Here is an 18516-nt window from a genome sequence, read left to right as displayed (position 1 = left end):
GACTCCCCCAACACTAAGCGTAAAATATAATTGCGATGTAAAATAAATTCGTTGAAATGGAAGTCCAGATATGACTAAAAGGGTAGAAGGTTTACCTACCTCTCACCCTTTTAGTAAACTTAGTTAAGTATGAAAAGTTCCCCCAGGTTACATGAATTAAGTTCCAACGAAATTCTTGTGCAGTTAGCGGAATGAAACATTGCTCTAAGGAGGGCATTGAGATTTATGAAAGTCTCCAAGTTCCCCTCTAATAGAGCTTTTTAACAAGTTTTGTTAAATGATTCTTTACTATCACCATATATTAGATAATGATTTATATTTCATCATGTCATTTATATTATTTTTTTCTCCTCTGGATTAAGCCCTACAGAAGAAGTTGAGATTTTAAATAGGTTTTAAAAAAAAAATTATATGCATACATCGTTGCATTGGCACTAGACATATTAGTACAAGAGCCCAAGAGGAGAAAAAAAGGCCGTTATTTCACCCCAATTTTTTATTACTTAATTGAAAACTAGGTATAATTACTGGTCAAAATTGATGAGTTTTCAAAACGTTAAAAATAATTATTTTTTTATTCGGAGCTCTATATCTTTACAACAATAGAAAATCTAAGAGAGCGTCATTTGAAGTTGAGTAAATTGTCTAAAATGTAAGACCTAATAGAGCTATTTACGTTCAATAGTTCTCGAGATATAGCTTTTTAAAAAGCAACATTTCATAAAAATTTGGATGGAACATTCTGAGATATCAGTAGTTAGTCAATTTATTTTGGAAAATCTATATTTCAAAAACCATTAGACGTAGAGATGTCTATTAGCACCCAAATTAAAGCTAGTTTAATGAGCTATAAAGTATTTTATGGCGTTTATTTTCGTTAGAGTAGTAGTTTTCATGAAATTTGCTAAAATAAATTGATTTATAGTTGTTCGGACAAATTTTCATTTGACAAATTTATGTTCATATGTGAATATCATAACAATTACTACCCCTACGAAGATAAGTGTCAGAAACTACTTTATAGTAAATTAAATTTCATTTATTTTGGGTGTTGTCTGACATATGGGTCTAGAGATATATTTTTTTTAAATCCTACATTATATACGAACAACTAGAAATTAACATTTTGTGAGTTTATTTTGTCAAATATAATAAACACTGCTACTCCTATAAAGATAAACGTTAAAAACTATTTTACAGTAAATTTAATTTGCACTAGCTTTAATTTGAGTGCTTGAAATCTCTACGTCCAGTGGTTTCTGAAAAAAAAGTTTTTCATAAATCAAACCTATAGTCAGAACAACTATATATCAATATATTTTAGCAAATATCATGAAAAGTACTATTCCTACGAAGGTAAAGGTCATAAACTATTTAATAGTACAATTATTTAGCTTAACTTTGAGTGCTAATAGACATTTGTAAGTCGAATGGTTATTGAGATACAGATTTCTCAAAATAGATTCACTAATTACTGATATTTCAGTACATTTTCTTGAAATGTTGCTTTTTAAAAGGCTATATCTCGATAACTATTGGACGTAAATAGCTCTATTATTGCTCATATTTCAGCAAATTTACTCTTCTTTAAATAACGTTATTTTAGTGTTGTTGGTAGTTTTTAAGATATAGTGCTCCGAATGAAAAATTAATGTTTTTTTAAGGGTTTGAAACAGCCACCATTTTTTATTCCCCCTATCTATACTTTGCAGACTCGTCAGTTTTGACTAGTAATTATACATAGTTTACATTAAAGTAATTAAAAATTGGGGTGAGATAACTGCCTTTTTTTCTTACCGGCTCTTGTACTGCTATATCCTCTTTATAGTTCTCTCATAATTTAACCAAAAAAATAACGTGAATGTGTGTTTCTCTGAAATAAGAAGCTGGTGCTAAGAACTGTAGAGTTTTCTAAATTGCTGAGGAACCGTGCAGTTGCAGCTGGCAATAACGTTTCGGATGAAATGTCCGGACTTCTTCCAGCTCGAGCAGTTCATCCTAACGACCACGGTTCTAACAGCCCCGACTGCAATCAGTAGCAGAGTGGTCCAGCCTCTTGTTTACATCCCGCCACTTCTTCCAGTCTTTAACGAGGTCTTGGCCCATCTAATAACGGACTTATTTCGGATTGGCTCGGGATGGGTTCTTGATATTGTTTCGAGAGTATTATGTCAATGTTCTGAAGACTATTACTGCTCCATTTGGAGTATTAAACGCCACTGATTGACAACAATCCCAGATTGCAATCAAATCTAATTGAATAAACAGAAAACAAATTTTACTATGATGGTTTATTGAATACAAATCTTTAGTTTAACAAAAGGTAAGGAAGAAGGTAAACAAAACGAAATGAATATATGCATCTAACAAGAAAACTAGAAGGGGATAAAAAAAGTGAGGCCGATAAGTCACTACGGTATAACTTCCTTACCATTTCTATTGGGTAGATAATTAGCTAATTAGTTCGGAGATTAATTGTTTGGAAATGAATTCTAGAGGGCAAACATTTTTTAAAATATACGGATCAAATTTCGTAACAGGGATTTAACTAGAGACAGACATGAAAATCTAGTTTGTTTTCATAAAGAATATTTCTACCATGTTACTACTGCTAACACAATGTTCTCAGTCTGGTTTTTGTTGTTTCCCCAACGATTTTACTATTTTCTCTTACTTTTTATAATAGTTGTTAAAGAATAAAGGCGGTTATATCAGTAAATAAATTGGAATAAAATCCTAACTTATAACTTATACTAAGGGTACCCCTTAAGTAATCTCCTTTGCTTTTAAGTTTGTGTGTAGTAGAAATAAATAATATATATATTTTTTTTTTCTCAAAAATAGTAATAAAATTCATTTAATAAATATATTTGGCATTGATGACCATAATATTTTGCGTTATTGTATGAAACAACCAATCAAGACAATATGTGCATTTCAAAGCCTGGGGATTCCAAGACTAGTAGGGTAAGGTACTCGATGTTTTGCGTTGCATGTGTGTGCACTTATCACGCTATAATTAAAGTTAATTTTAATTACATTTAACCCTTAATAAAACAAAATTATTTAGCAATGCTTATCTACTGCTAGTGTCTTTGCGGTAATACTTTATAAGTAAATAAAAGGTCTATGCACCATATGTACCAGGAGATGTATAACTCCAATACTTTTTGAACTTAATCATATTGAAACTAAAATCTATTTTAAAATTATTTACAATATTTACATTAATTATATATTCACAAAAATAAAATAATTAAAATTAAATTTCTACAGAACTACGTGTTTATTAGTTTACATATGTAATAATTCAACTTTCGAAAATAAAGTATTGCACATAATATTCGGACCGGAAAAGGATGAATTAACGGGAGAAGTTGGAAGATTACACAACGCTGAATTAAGGGACCTACACCTGTTAAATATAATTCAAGTTATAGCATTGCGGCGTATAATATGGGTGTATAAGGTTATAGGGCTTAGTGACGAGCGGATCCCTAAAATGTTGATAAACACTGAACCGACGGGTAAACGTCCGAGGGGTTGAACGAAACGTAGATGGGAGGATTGCGTTAAAACTGATTTAATGGAATTGGGTTTGGAAGGACATCCTTCGGGTTCGTCAGGCTTTTATTATTATTAATAATTCAACACAATTAAATTAGATATAAAATTTTAAAATAAATTATATTAAATCTGTATCGTTCAACCCAGAAGGTTCAGGGATGCATTACTTAGTAAGGAAGTACTATTACTATACAAGCGTTTGTGCCAGGAGGTGATTTGGTCAGAATCACGGTGGACCGCAAGATTTCTACTCAATTAAGGGTACCAACATTGTGGCTGGGTTGACCCAAAGAGGGCTCTAGAACCGACAGGGTTGACTCACGGCTACAGTGTAACAGAAAACTATCTTCTGCCCAGCTGGATTCGAACCCGAGCCCTTGGAGTTAGTAGTCCATTACCTTACCAATGAGCTACCCACTCCAACAAATAAAGCAGATATTGTATAAAAGTGTAAGAGGGGCCAAATTTTTCTTTCTTATTTCTCCACTGAGTACATAAAATTTCCAGTAAAACAAACAAATTATACATATTGCATAATATATTTTAGCAATTTGTATTAACAAATGACAAGAAAATTATTCCAATAAAAAAATTAGTAATTTTCTCCGATCGTTGTCATTTTCTCAGATGATATCGAAATATTATCTTGCCGAGAAATTTGATCAGAAAAAAATACCTAGAAAAATAATCCTGTGACCTATAAAGGGATTAATGAGTTCATAACATTTATAATCAGACAGAAGACATCAACTATCTATTTTGAATTTGCCCGGTTTCCTTTAACAATATGCCTCAGATTTATGAAATGTTGCTCTGCAGCGATCAACACGCCATAATGTCAACAGACATAATTAATTAATGTTGAATAAGGTGATCAATCACCTAAGTAAGGCCGGTCAAAACAGTTCCTTGCCCACTCTATCTTCTTCATCCACAGTTTATTATTATGTATATTCATTAATTCGAAGGTGACAAAAATTTTATTATAACTTAAAAAAATAGCAATATTATCCGGTGTGGAGGCGTTTAAAGAAATAACCAAAATACAAAGTGACTTTTGTTTTCTTTTTTTTAAAAAGGATTTTTAATTCAGTGAAGGTATTTATTCAGGCTTTCAAATCTGAAAAAAAAAAACTAGGACATTTATTTTAGCTTGGATTTTATTTAACCATTCGCTGCTCCAAGGTTCTTTGTTTTTTTTGTAAAAGTGTAGGAGGGAGTAAGCTAAATATAGAATTTTAATTTAACTAAAATCACTTACAATCAATCAATCAATTAAATACTTAAATCACTGCCGAAGTATTAAACAATGAATTATTAAAATAGATAAGAAGATGGAAAATTGTTTATTATATCATGTTTTATAGCGTTACATTTTTAGGTCATTAAAGCCCAATTTACTAATTTAAAAATTAAATTGGAGCTTCATATTCTTCATAAAAATATTTATTTAAATTTGTTAATTCGTTTAAGATTTAACCTGCCCTCGTATTTGTATAAACAATATTAGGTATTATTAAATAATAATAACGTTAAATACTCGTGTATGTCACTACTAGTAAGCTTTAAATATCGATACACACACATAAAACAGAAACACCAGTGCCTAAACAAACCCCATTGTCTAAAACTTTCTTTTTGTGATTCTACATCCAAAACTATTGAAAATAAAAAAACAATACATAACCCATAAGAAGTAAGAGAGTCTGTGAGCAGCCAAGCTCAAAAAATGTAGAATCAATTTTTCACATGTTTTCGGTTTTTTTTTAGAAACTACAAATTGTTGTAGTCGTTTTCTAAGACTACAACAATTATGATTAAACTCGCGATGTCAAAGTGTCCAATTTACTTTAATATCAGCTAGGTTTTATCCTCATTGAAATAGTTTGACAGGATTTAAATGAAGATTTTTTTCAAATTATCTTCCCCTAAATTATCTTTAATTTTGTTTATATAAAAAAACAGTTCTCGTTGAATAATGAAGAATTTGTCACCACCAGCCGGAATGGTCCCTCTCCATTCTCTGTTTGCCCCCAGTTATATTACCAGTGTATACCCGCCTTCAGCGGACATTGTAATTATTCTTATAATGCCTATATGGCAAACAAAGATATAATTTGTATTTTGTATTATATATTATTGTATTTTGCATTTAAATGAAAATAAAGAGGTTTTGAAAATAAAATTATAAAAAAATAATGAAGAATTTGATATATCAATAAATACAAAATATAGAGACCGGAGTTTAAAAAAAAATTATATTATATTCCAGCTACACTAAGCCCAGAGTAAATTATTATTAACAATAATATTCTTTACGTATTCTGGGACTGATCCCTTTAGAATAACAGGCGTCAATTTAGGCTTTATATTTTAAGAGAGTTTTTTTTATTATTATTTTTTATTTTATTTTTTTCTCTTTTTTTATTTTATTTTATTTTTTTTATTTTAGTATGTATGAGATCATTCATCATTATTACCTATTCCCCACAACTGTGTGGCAGATTGTAATATCTATAAATAAATAAATCTATCAAAAAAAAAAAAAAAATTAGGCTTTAGAGCATTAGAGTGAAATACAAAATTTTCAAAAAAAATAATTAAATTATAATCCATCATAGAGAATAATTATAATGATTAATTTGAAAAGATAAACAATAAAGAACAACAATTAACAGAATATATAAAATAAAAATAGAAAAAATAAAATAAAATCATGTATGATATCATAGATCATAAGGTAACTTAACTTTAAAAAAGAATTGAATATAAGTAAACTAATAATAATAAACAAAAAAGTACGATTACTGTTAATATATGTATTTACAAGTTTAAACAAAAATCACAATTATCATATAAACAAGATAAATAAATAACAAATCAAAAATCTTAAGTTATATTCCAATAAAATGAAAAAGAAATTAATTAAATGAACATATATATATTACAGTCAGCTGTAACTCTAATATCAGCTGATTGTGTTTAGACGAGTTGGACTCAATAAAAATCAGTGTTTTAGAAGCAACCGAGTTGGTCATTTCTCTCTTCCCTTTCTCTTTTTTATGTAATTGTTTTAGCAAACATTTACCTTATATTTACATGTCTATCTGCTTCTCTTCGTTTTGTCATTTTCTTTAATTCTGGGGTAAGCCTACGCGTAGTTGCTGACTTGAACTAAGGGAGAAAATCATAAGGCCACTGGAGTTATAGTAGTATATAATGTCTCAGTGGGCGAAATAAAGGTTAGGTTGAAGTTATTCATAGGAAAGGTGGTCCAAACTACGATATGATATGATTTTAGGAGTAAAGGATTTGACTAGTAGGTCATACGATATTTGGATAAAATCGTGAGATGAGAAAAAGGGAACGAGGTTCTGGGAAGATGAAAGGATTTTTGTAGGAGAGTCACGGATAAAAAAGTCAAAAACAAGTGTCAGATGACTGTGGGTGAAGTGTGGGAGAATAAGGAAAGAGTTAAAGATTGAGGGAAAATATTACGTCAGTAAGAAAGGATTTATCACTGGATTGAGAGAGCATGTATGTTAAAATCACCTGTGACAAGAATACTGGAATAAGTGGAAACGCGTTAGACAAAGGAGGATTCGAAGGTCCTGTGGTGAAGGTATTGTCGAGTGTAACTCGGGAGGGGCCGGTAAACGATATCAAATATTTATTACGTCGATAAATATAAACTTACATATTACAGGATACATATATAGGATCCTCTTTCATAATATTTAGGATATAATTAAGTAGGGATGGCTAGGAGGAACACAAAGCCCACTTACTGGAATAGTTCCCCATTAAGAGCCCTTTATGATTAACTAATAATATTATTTACCCTCTACAGTGAAGAATATTTTATTATTATTTCTATAATTTTTATGTTGCTTAAGAAAAATTGTTCATTTGACATTAAAAATATTGGCAACTAAAGGAGAAGCATTTTTATGTAACATTAACTTTGTAATTAATTATTATTAATAATAAAAATTATTATATGACGACTCATAAGAAGCAACCATTACCCAGACATTGTTAATAACAAACCTCTCAGTAAATACTTAAGTACGATAGATAATTGAAGCAACTCATCAAGACACCTTCCTTAATTGAAAAGCAATTAGGTAATTTGAGATTAAACTCTTCTTGGAAAAGACCGTAGTTGAAGGGAAACCTTTCTCTGAAAATTATTAACGGATGAAACGTCTCTGTTTGCCCCGTTTATTTCTGTATAATGAAAAGGTACTATTGTTTTTCAAGTGTTAAACTCATAACGATGGTAAGCAATGAGAAATTAATTCTTCCTCGAAACATTTAAAAACACTACCTGGAAATTTAGGTAATTGAATATTTTTTGTTAAATTATGTTTTAATTAATATTCAGTAGTTCATGATAGATACCTATTTAAATACTGTATCAACACATATAACAATATTGGAAGGCAAGGTATAAGCCTGAATATTTATGAAGCTCTAAATATTTCTCTCCACCAAGCGCTATCGAAGGTCTGATTTTGATGTTGATGTTTGGCATTGCAAAACCTTTTAGTGATTCACCCCACCCCCACTTCATCCCTCCCACTACTTTACTAAGTCAGTAATACTTACAGAGTGTAAGTCGTTTCCGCATTCCGAATTCATCTCCATATGCTTTTTCAAAGTCAAATAATTGATCAGCAGTATGTTTTCTTATGTCGACGGCTTTATTTATTATGCTTGTTAGGCAATTTTTTTATATTAATGGGCCCATATTATTATTACGAATTATCTCCGTCATTCCATGAAGTTTTCACCTATAGAAAACTAATTCTTTTGAAAATTTGTTCAAAACATTCCTACTCCTCTACAAGATTGTTTCCATTGGAGATAAATAAGATAATCAAATATATAACATATTCTAGAAGACACTATGTATTCAAAGGTATTTATTTTTTCTTCTTTTCATATTCATTTTCTTAAATAAAAAACATTAAACACGTTGCTAATTTTGAATAATTCTTGTTTTGTTTTTTAATAAATACTATTTATATACAAAATAATTGGCTCACTCAGATGAATTCAGTTTTCTCAAATTTCTTCTTAAAAAATTCGATATTCTTCCAAAAAAAATTCGCAAGCGAAAATTTAAGGTTATTAGGAAAATAAACCATAAGACAATTATAGCGAGTAGGTTGGTCCATGAACGACATGTCACAATCTCACAAGAGGAGATCGTAACACAAAAAAAGGCAATCCTTCCCCGTCGGACCCACACCGGTAAGACCCCCGGGGAGCGACGGTCCCATATCACTTTTGAAATATTAGCTTAAAATGGGAAGAGGAAACTTTAAGATATTTGAATCGAGCAATATTTAAAAAGCTCCTGAAATTGAAAAACGGCATGAAACCCTCACTGGGACCCATGAAACCAGACAGAGGATATCATAACACAAAATAAAAGTACAATCCGAATTCATAATTTTCCCGATAGCTGGACATAAATTTCATAAAATAATAATCAAAACTTTAATTTATTGTACTTAAGAGATATCTCAGTGAGAAGTCTGTCTACAAGCCTCAAACATTACAATAGGCGTTGCGTTGTGAGGCCGGAATCCAAAATTCTAAAACTTACTATTCTTCTGTTTTGTGAGATGCGATAGACGTGTTAACAAAATCCTACAAATCTTAAATAGCTATTCCCAAGTTTCATAGCATTATTAAAATCTTATTGCCAACAACTTGCATTGTTTCTTCATATGGTTAGTAAGCAAAAAGAAAAGAAAATCTTAAAACTAAGAGGGCAGCATTTATTTTTTTGATGATAAAGTTTTTTATAAGTAGTAAATTATGTAAAAAAAAAAATATTTTTATCGTCGGATGAAAACTCGTTGATAAACCAATTTGAACATGGGATCAAATATGACTGCACTAACATTTCAAGAGCTTCCCAGGAAATATTTTTGACCTATTTTTTTTTTGGTCAACTGATTGACGAGAAGTATTGCTGCTTTTGTAGAAAACTGAGACCGCATTGATGAAAATTATCTGTATAAGATTTACACTGGGACCAAATCAGAATTTATCACTAACCGAAATGAACTAAACATATTGAACAAAACAGCACTCTTGCCAAGCTAAAAATATATAAAAATGTCACCACAATTTTCCTCGAGAGTGGTTGATTAAATAGGAAAATAAGAAAAATAGTTCAAATTAAATTCTGGAATCACTACATATTTGATATTTTAATTTAAATTTTTTTTTTTTTTTTTTTGTACTTTTCTGAGAAAGTGGCATTCGCTTGCGGTACCCACTTTGAGAACCGCTCAGCCAAGAAGGCTTGTGCAAAAATTCTATAATTTTTTTATTTCAATACTCAATTATTTTCCCCTATTTTAACCTTTAATGAATCCACTGATTTCCAATACATGTTACTTACAATTATGTTCTAAAAAGAAGTATTTATTTATTTTAAAATGCATGTATTTTTTTTCAGGCTGTTGTCACTTATTCATCAACATACGTGCTCGTGGCCCTCAGCATTGACAGATACTATGCCATCAAGTATCCCATGAACTTTTCAGGAAGTTGTAAGTATTTTCTTTGTAAAATAAAGTCGTTGATCATATTTCTCTTGTCGAAATATTCCATCAGTTCTAATTAGTTATATATTTATTTTTAAAATTTCTGTCTCAGAATTCATTATAGCTTAATTAATTATGAAGAAAATTAAAGGAAACAATAAATTAGAAGGAACCCAAGTCAGGAAAGCATTAAACAGAATAAGGATGGAAACTTTTTTTTTTCTTTGCAGAACATTTCTTACTTTAATTATTTTATTTTTAATTACCTTGTGTTCTTTTTTTCGTTTAGAATATTCCATTTTTTTAACTATATCAAATAATTTATTTAACTGTGTTTAAATTATTTATTGATATATAGACAAATTAATTAGCTTGTAAATTATTAGTTATAACTTTGTTTATATTTTATCTTCTGATTAATCAATAATACCATATCAATGATTAATGATGAAATCAAGATTATGTTCAATTAGTTTATAATTAATAGAAATGAAGTTAGTTGACGTATTCGATTTCTCTAATCGTGGTCTATATTTTTATATCTGTTCAATCGATATAAAACAAAATAATAACATTATTTTCTGAACAACTTTGGATTATGCACTATAAGCTTATTCATTTATTTTATATTTACTATAAAAAATCATTTTAAAATTTACAAAACAAACTTTTCTTGAATTTTGAATGATAAAGTGAAGAATTACTTCGTCAAATTATTTTTATTTAGGTATATAAACATTAGTGATCTTCTTCTTAACTTTTCTTGAAGAAATCTTACTCCATTCTCAGTTCTTAATTGATTCGTTTTTGATGTATCAATAGCCAGAGTTGGGGGGTCCTATGGATGGCGGAACCCTGTACCCAGGCCCATCATCAGGACCTGAAAAAATAAGGTCACATTATTGCTAGCCAGATATGCATTATGCATCTCACTTCGACAAACTAACTAAACAGAAATAATACATCACTCTAAATATACTATACGTTTTGAGTACATCTATTTTTTTTTTATCCTTCACTACCAACGAGGGAGATGCTTTGCATTCATGTAGGTAATGAAAAAAAATATGTCAACAAAATCGAAAACATTCTACTCACACTTAACGTGTAAGATAGTTAAAAAATTTTATTAGAAAAATTAATAATAGATAAAATGGATTTTGATCTGGACATTTTTGTTTATTATATAGTATCACAATGATTGTTACTTGCGATTACTTATAACATAAACTTCAAACCTAACTTTATTCTATATTCTCACATACGACTGATTTCCGGCTTATCTGACTATCTTATCTATATACTCACCCAAATTGTATAACAATTATAAAAACAGAGCTGGAGGGTTAGATAAGGTACTGTAGGCAATATATTTACCGATGATGCAGCTGTAAACCATAGAGAAATAACTTGTACCTTTGTTTAGGGTACTGAATCCATTAAAGTTCATCTAAAATCTAATCCCGTCGATCACTAAACTGACAAACAAAAACTATCCCTTCCATATTCCCATATTTTAGTCATCTTCTAAAGTAAGACTATTCTTATTAGTCTTGTAGGCAGCCTGCAGGAACCGGGTGCCATGGAATACAAGAAGTCTTACGTGATATTTTAGTTGAACAATATAGATAAGAAGTCATAAAATTTCAAAGTGCTCAGAACCACAAAGTGTTGTTTTTCCTTAGGAGAGTCTCGGGTCCCCTGGCCTAAGGAATAACATCCAGTCAGAAAGCTAGAAAAAGATCCAAAAAGGTAGAGTTGTTAGAAGTATGTTTTTGAGAGAAATGGATCTAGAAAAATGAGGAAGAACGGAAGACAGTCGTGGGTACAAAGTCCAGAAGTGTATTTCGGACGTCGTTGACCAACTATGCAAAGTTGAGATGGAGAGTCGAAGAGTATAGTCCAAATAACAGCTGATCTAAGTTAAGAATGTTGGATACAATGAAGCAGGAGGAGTGGAGACCACAGCTGAACAGAATGCTTGAGGATACATCTAGCATCTTCAGATGAGTAAATTGGTATTATTCTAATAAGTACTATACTAATTCAGGTTGGCAAACAAGAACGTAGTGAAGTCCGCCTAATATCGCCAGTATTTTCAATTTCATTTAGCTAATAATAATTATATTCATCGTGGTTATATCAAATTTCGTTCATAAGTTTCAATAATAAATTAGAATTTGCGACGGAAGAATTTTATTAATGAATTTAGTGCCATTATAATATATAGAAACTGATTTAATAAACATACCTCTATGTAACCTTATAGTTTGAGTAAACTGGTAAACATAATATCTGTTCAGAAAATTCAATGTAAAGTATCCCATATTACATCCAGAATACCATAGCAGCTTAGTATGTGATGTCTAACATTTTGATTGAAGTATATTATAATGCACTTTCCTACATGCCGATTCCCATAACATACCGGTACAATTATAAAACATAATATTTAAAACAAATTAATAGTGGTTTCTAGAACCCCAATCGTCCTTAGAAAAGCAGTTAACAAGAAGCCTAGTCATTTATTAAAAAATTGATCGATATTTCATTTTTATTTCTATGCATTATTTTAATTACACTAACTAAATATACAAGTGATTTATCAATCACAATTATTCGTTCACGAGTATAATTTAAGTTCTACCAAAATTTTATATACCACCTAGAAATATAAGGTACTTCCTAATTTGGTGCTCACCAATTTATACGTATATATATTATTACAATTTTTTTTTTTTTGTAATCGCTTCAGAAACAAAGAGTCCTAAAATATAAGAATTGATGACGTCAGAGCACACTATGAAAAACAACTATTTTAATTACAAGACCTTCAAACTTGTAAATTGAAAGAGTTTTCGAAAACTGTATTTTACCTTAGATTAGAAAGTAATTATTTATAATTGTAATAGCAGCTTCAATTTTATAAATTATTCATGTTTATGCTACAAACCTTAGTGAGAGATGTATGTTATATTCCTCAGTTACAGAGCCGGAGCACTTAGTGACTGGAGCTGACACCTAGAAGTAGCGACCTCGATTTGCTGCATTTATGGGGGCTTGTACTCTCAATTTAATTTCCTTTTGTTGTTCTCCCGGCCTTTCACATTTCAGTTTGATAGAAAATTGTTGCTCAAACATTTATAAGTTATTCTGTTTTCATTTTTGTTCTACTACAACAAATTCAAGTCATTGGTAACCTATATTTAAAATAAAGCTTACTTTAAAATCACTTTACTTGGCATCTTATTGTATCTTTAAAACGAAAATGTCCCCCCAATAATCCTGAAATCATTATGAGGAAAATAAATATTTAAACACAACATTTTGTATATCAAAAACATGTTGTGTTTTTATATTTCTAAACAATTAGTAAAAATAAAATTGAAAATCGACACAAAAATATCTTTTCATCTCTCCTAGTTCTAAATATTCTTTTATAAAAAAATAATAGAAAAAAAGGAGAGAAAGTTCCATTGGTTTTTCAACGACTTACTTACATAATTTAAAATTTCCTCATTAAAAATTGAACTCAAATATCATATTGAAAAAGAGACTTATTTTAAAAGGGGATGGCGATTTTGTAAAAGGAGTTGTTAATCATAGGACAAAGTAAAAAATAAAAAAATTGACAATTTCTTAAACTAATATAAAGGGGTGAACCAATACGCCTGTAGTAGGATTATCAAGCCTTTAATCATTTATTTTCTATATAATAAATATTTTTTTTAATATCTTTATTGAAATTTACAACTGTATATTATATAATACATTCAGTAAATTTGATCTTAGTTAAAATGGAGTGTTACAGGCAGCGTTGTAGAGCAACTACCCATTGGTAGCACTCTAATGACAAATTACATTAGCAGGTCTCGTGCCCATCTTCTTTTCAGACGGCTCGCAGAATTGTCAGGAATGGAAGAGGATGCAAGGTTAGAAACTAGGGGTTTTGAGTGATTAGGGAGTTTGTAATGGAAGATAGATATCTGGTTCGGGATAGATCGGTTACACAGGGAGCATTAAGTTCTTTATTGCTTCATCTAAGTTTTTTTTGCTTCATCTGCAACTGGAAGACAAAGCTTTCAACTCAGTTTTTGTTTTTTATTCTTAGAAGCTTCTATAAGCAATAGGTCGTGTCTGCCTAAGGACGAACCAATAGTGGGTGCCGCAGAAATGGACAGAAGATTTTAACTGAAAAAGATCGGGGATGGTTGATGGGATTAGCTAACTTGGTAGAGAAATGATGTCAGGAAATCCAGAAATATGATGGATAGTCACTTCAATTATTTGTAAAATCGAGAGACATTGAAGTACCTCTGGAGCTAAAGATAAATCGTACAAAATAATTAATCGAACTTTTCAGTTTTGTTTTAAAATCCTCAGCGAAATGTTTTTAAACCATGCAATAGTAGTCATAGTAAGGGAATATTAAGAAGGGGACGTATAGGTAAATAATTTAAAAAGGATTCTTGTAATGTGAGTAATATAAAAGAATGTGAAACAAACCAAAATTTTAAAACAAAAATCTTAGGTGGTGGCTGTCTAAATAGACAGATATAATGAAACTTGTTTCCCTCCTTGAGTGGGACCTCGCCTAAGCTCGTTCACATGGTTCACCTTACCTTGTTTTTATATACCAAAAGGTTTCAAATGGAAGTTGGTGGTGAAGATAATTCATTCCAGTACTAGTATGCTGAAAAGTAATGCTGTAAGTTGATTCTCTAAACTACTAGTAAAGATTATCGTTTGTTGATGTCATCATAGGGCAAGGATTGAATTCGTCCCTTATTATGGGTCAATTAGAGTTTAATTTTAATTAACTCAAGTTTAATTACGTATTAAACTAAATAATATCTTAAATTATGAACTTCAAGATGCATTATGTAACATTTTTGGTTAGTTTTCAGCCAAATATCATATCTACAAGTGAGATAAATTGTTTTAGATCTAAAACATACCCAAACGATGAGTTGTGAACTTTTCATAAATTGTGAAATTCCAATATTGTTTAATCCTTTTTTTATCAATGTGAGGCATAATCAATCGTGTATCCAGACTATTTATTGTCTTTAGTAAAATATTTCTCATTACAAATGTTTCGAAAATCGATAATAAAGAATGTATTTTATAGCTGTTAAAATTCTATGTATCTACCTGTACTTTGAGGTCGTCTTTGTCAGAGGTGCGGTTTAAGTCTGCGGTTGTATCGCTATGTTTGTTACACCTTCAGGCATTTCCTCCGAGTTCCTGCCTCGGCCACAAAAGTGGAAGCACCGCATGCTAATATTAACGTGCAATGTTGTTTATGCAAAACGTGCAATTAATATTTATTGCCTTTATAATGAAATATATATATACATATATCGAGGAAGGTTCCGCTATAGCCCTCTCATATGTATAATAATCTATGTTTCATCACTAATAGTATACCATGAATGTAAAGCTTACTTTATCAATATATACATACACTGGATCTACGTTTACGTTGGTTAGGAGTGAAGATTATTGGACATATTTAAATGAGGAACAAAATTAATGTAAACAATTATACCGCCATCATCATAAGAAATTATCATAATATTACATCCATACATGAAAATATGTCTGATTCAAGTTATAAATTAATTCCGAGCAGTACTAAATCTTGGCACGTGTTATATGTTTTCTATTTAATACCACATATAAAACAGGAATATAGAATCTTATTCTTATACAATACTCTATAAGTTTGGTACTACCTACCTAAAAAATATCCTAGAGGTCAAAACTTTTTTTTATCCGCCTTTATTCCAACTAAAAACTGCTAGATTGCGTACTGATTTCATAACCCGGTATCAGTCACTCTCGGGTTCGGAGACGCCAGTGATTACTCTCAGACGTTCCCATGTGTTAAGTTTTGGGACGAGACGCCAGGTTCCTCAATATTATTAGGTCGAACTAGGGAGTCCGGATGGTGTAGACCTGTTGTTAGGTCAGGCACTCTTGAATTTGATATTTTCAGGTTAAAAGTGGTGTTTGGTGGCAACCTTTATGGTCTATCAGTCCTGCCTACCTACCAAATGAGTTATCAAATCTGTTATTTATAACTTACCATTCTTCTTCCCACTTGGGTAATAACAGGTATATAATCAAGGAAATAACTAGAGGATAGATTACATTTAAGTATAGAATATTTAACTATTATGATCTGTATAAATCTAGCCCCACCTTCCAGTAGGACTACTTTGTTACGACTTATCTTATTAACGAGAGCGACGGGCGATATGTACTTAATCAAGAACATGTATCATGAATAATATATATTAATCATTACAATTAAATCCAATTTAATAAATTAAATACTTAAATAATTCCAAAATAATAATAAAAATTTTTAAATGTAACCCATTTCAACCCTTTATATAAGCTGCACCTTGACCTGACATAAATTTCAATAAAAATAGAAGACAATTTTCTAATAAAACATTCAATCAGACAGAGATATACAAACCAATTTTATATAGGTAAAATTCATCGTGGATTATCAATTACAGAACAGGTTCCTCTAAAATGATCAAATTACAATCAGTTTCTATGATCCTTATATTTATTTTCATTCGATACCAAAAATAAATGTTGAGTTGGCTTTGAGGAAAAGGCCTAGGACAGACCAGCTTTTTTTTTTTTACAGGCGTGTGTTTTTCTCCTCCATATTATCTCCGCCACTTAAAATATGACAATCATCATAGATGTGTTTTAGGAACTATGGTTTTAAACATTTTATAATATTAATTTAATTGAGTTAATTATTTCCGTGAAAAAATAGTTTCACTAAATTGTAATAGTTATAAATTGTTAACATAATAATTAGGCTATGATGGGTGATTTTGACATAACGGGTTATTTTCAGGTTCCAATATCTTCAAAAATCCATCCCTGGAAGTATAAAAGAAATATTACAAATAGGTCAGCCCTTGGCTAAAATCAAGGATAAACCCAAAAATCTAATAATAAAATTTTAATATGAAATTTTTGCACCTATATTGTAAGAACTTTTCATTATTCCAAATCCAATTTAGTCCAATTTGGTCAAGAAAAATAAGGAAAAGTATAAAAAAACAAAACAAGCTAAAGTATTTTGCTTAAGAAAAATTATCTCGATTTGGGATTAGATTTAGTTCTAGGCTGAACCAAATCTAATCCCAAACAAAATATACACCAAGATCATTTTTCTAAAGCGCTCCGAATGTTCTTAGTAACTTACTAACATGAGATTTGTTTCATTCGTTACTCGAAAATAACAGGTTGTAGGTAGGCTTAATGGGTATACTCCCATCGAGGCAGACAGGTGGAAATTGTCGGTGAGGTAAATTTCATTAACATTGATTAGTCATCATTCGTCTCATTGGTAAACATTGCTCAGCCATCAGAATAACTTTCACACTTTGGAGTGACCTTGTCGGGTCGGGATTCTGTGTCATCTAAGCTTCTGTTGGCAAACAGAAATAGTCTGGGCTGTTGCCAATCGCCCGGTAATCGTTTGAACTGTCTTGATTGACCTTTGCTGATTTGGAATGCAACGTTGGTTCATGAGTACTAAAGATCGTTTAAGAGGTTTGTCGTATAGGCGATAAAATAAATATGGTGCAAGATAACTGCTTGTGATTATAAATAAACAATTCAGAATCGAGTGGACTCCTTTCAATAATAACGTAGCTAATCCAGAGATTGCAAAATTCAGGATAAGAGATGGTCTTCAAATCTTGATATTGATGAAACTTATTAAGCCATAATGAACTAGAAAAAAATATGTGCTGGATAGAGATTTCCACCCGCTTATTTTTTCAGAAATAAGAGCTAGTTAGAATACAAAATGGCGCAAGTCACTTATCGTTATTGCAAGAAATTAAATATTTTGAAAATTTACATAAATGATATTGATAAAATATGCCTAAAGTTTTCTCCTTATGGATCTTTAACTGAAAAAAACAAAAAACACCGATATTAGCAAATATACACCAAACGAATTTACAAACTAATAAAGAGAACAACAAGGATGAAAACACCAAATATTTCTTTAGGTATTCTGAGCATGTTCCCATTGAAACCAGTTCACTTTTTAAATTTTTCAAACAACTCATAAACTTATTTATACCTTAAGAAATATATGAAACTTCAAGTTTTCAAATTTATCAATACTCAGCTTAGATAATTTAAGTAAAGATGGCATTGTACCCACCATGGGACGTACTTGATCTTAATATTGAAGGAAAAATAAATTATTTAAAAAGCTAAACTTTTTATTATATAATGTTTCTATTGAGTAATATTACTAGTACCTTCTGTAACACTTAAGGACAGGATCTCCTTAAATTCCTAAACCAACACGCTCCTCTTAAAA

At 30.5% G+C, this 18516-nt stretch overlaps 1 protein-coding gene across 1 annotated transcript in view; it reads left to right on the top strand.

Moving 5' to 3' along the window:
* The first annotated feature begins 10045 nt into the window (after nt 1–10045).
* The window catches only part of LOC106682409 (cardioacceleratory peptide receptor), a 17726-nt gene continuing 9255 nt past the window's right edge, over nt 10046–18516 (top strand). The window contains exon 1 of the mRNA XM_014423230.2: nt 10046–10142. Within this exon, the coding sequence (XP_014278716.1) occupies nt 10124–10142 (19 nt within the window). The 5' untranslated portion in view covers nt 10046–10123. The remainder of the gene's footprint in view (nt 10143–18516) is intronic.

Source organism: Halyomorpha halys, unplaced genomic scaffold, assembly GCF_000696795.3.
Source record: "Halyomorpha halys isolate HHAL.00 unplaced genomic scaffold, Hhal_1.1 Scaffold412.1, whole genome shotgun sequence".
NCBI lineage: Eukaryota > Metazoa > Arthropoda > Insecta > Hemiptera > Pentatomidae > Halyomorpha > Halyomorpha halys.
This window is presented reverse-complemented; position numbering and strand designations above follow the sequence as displayed.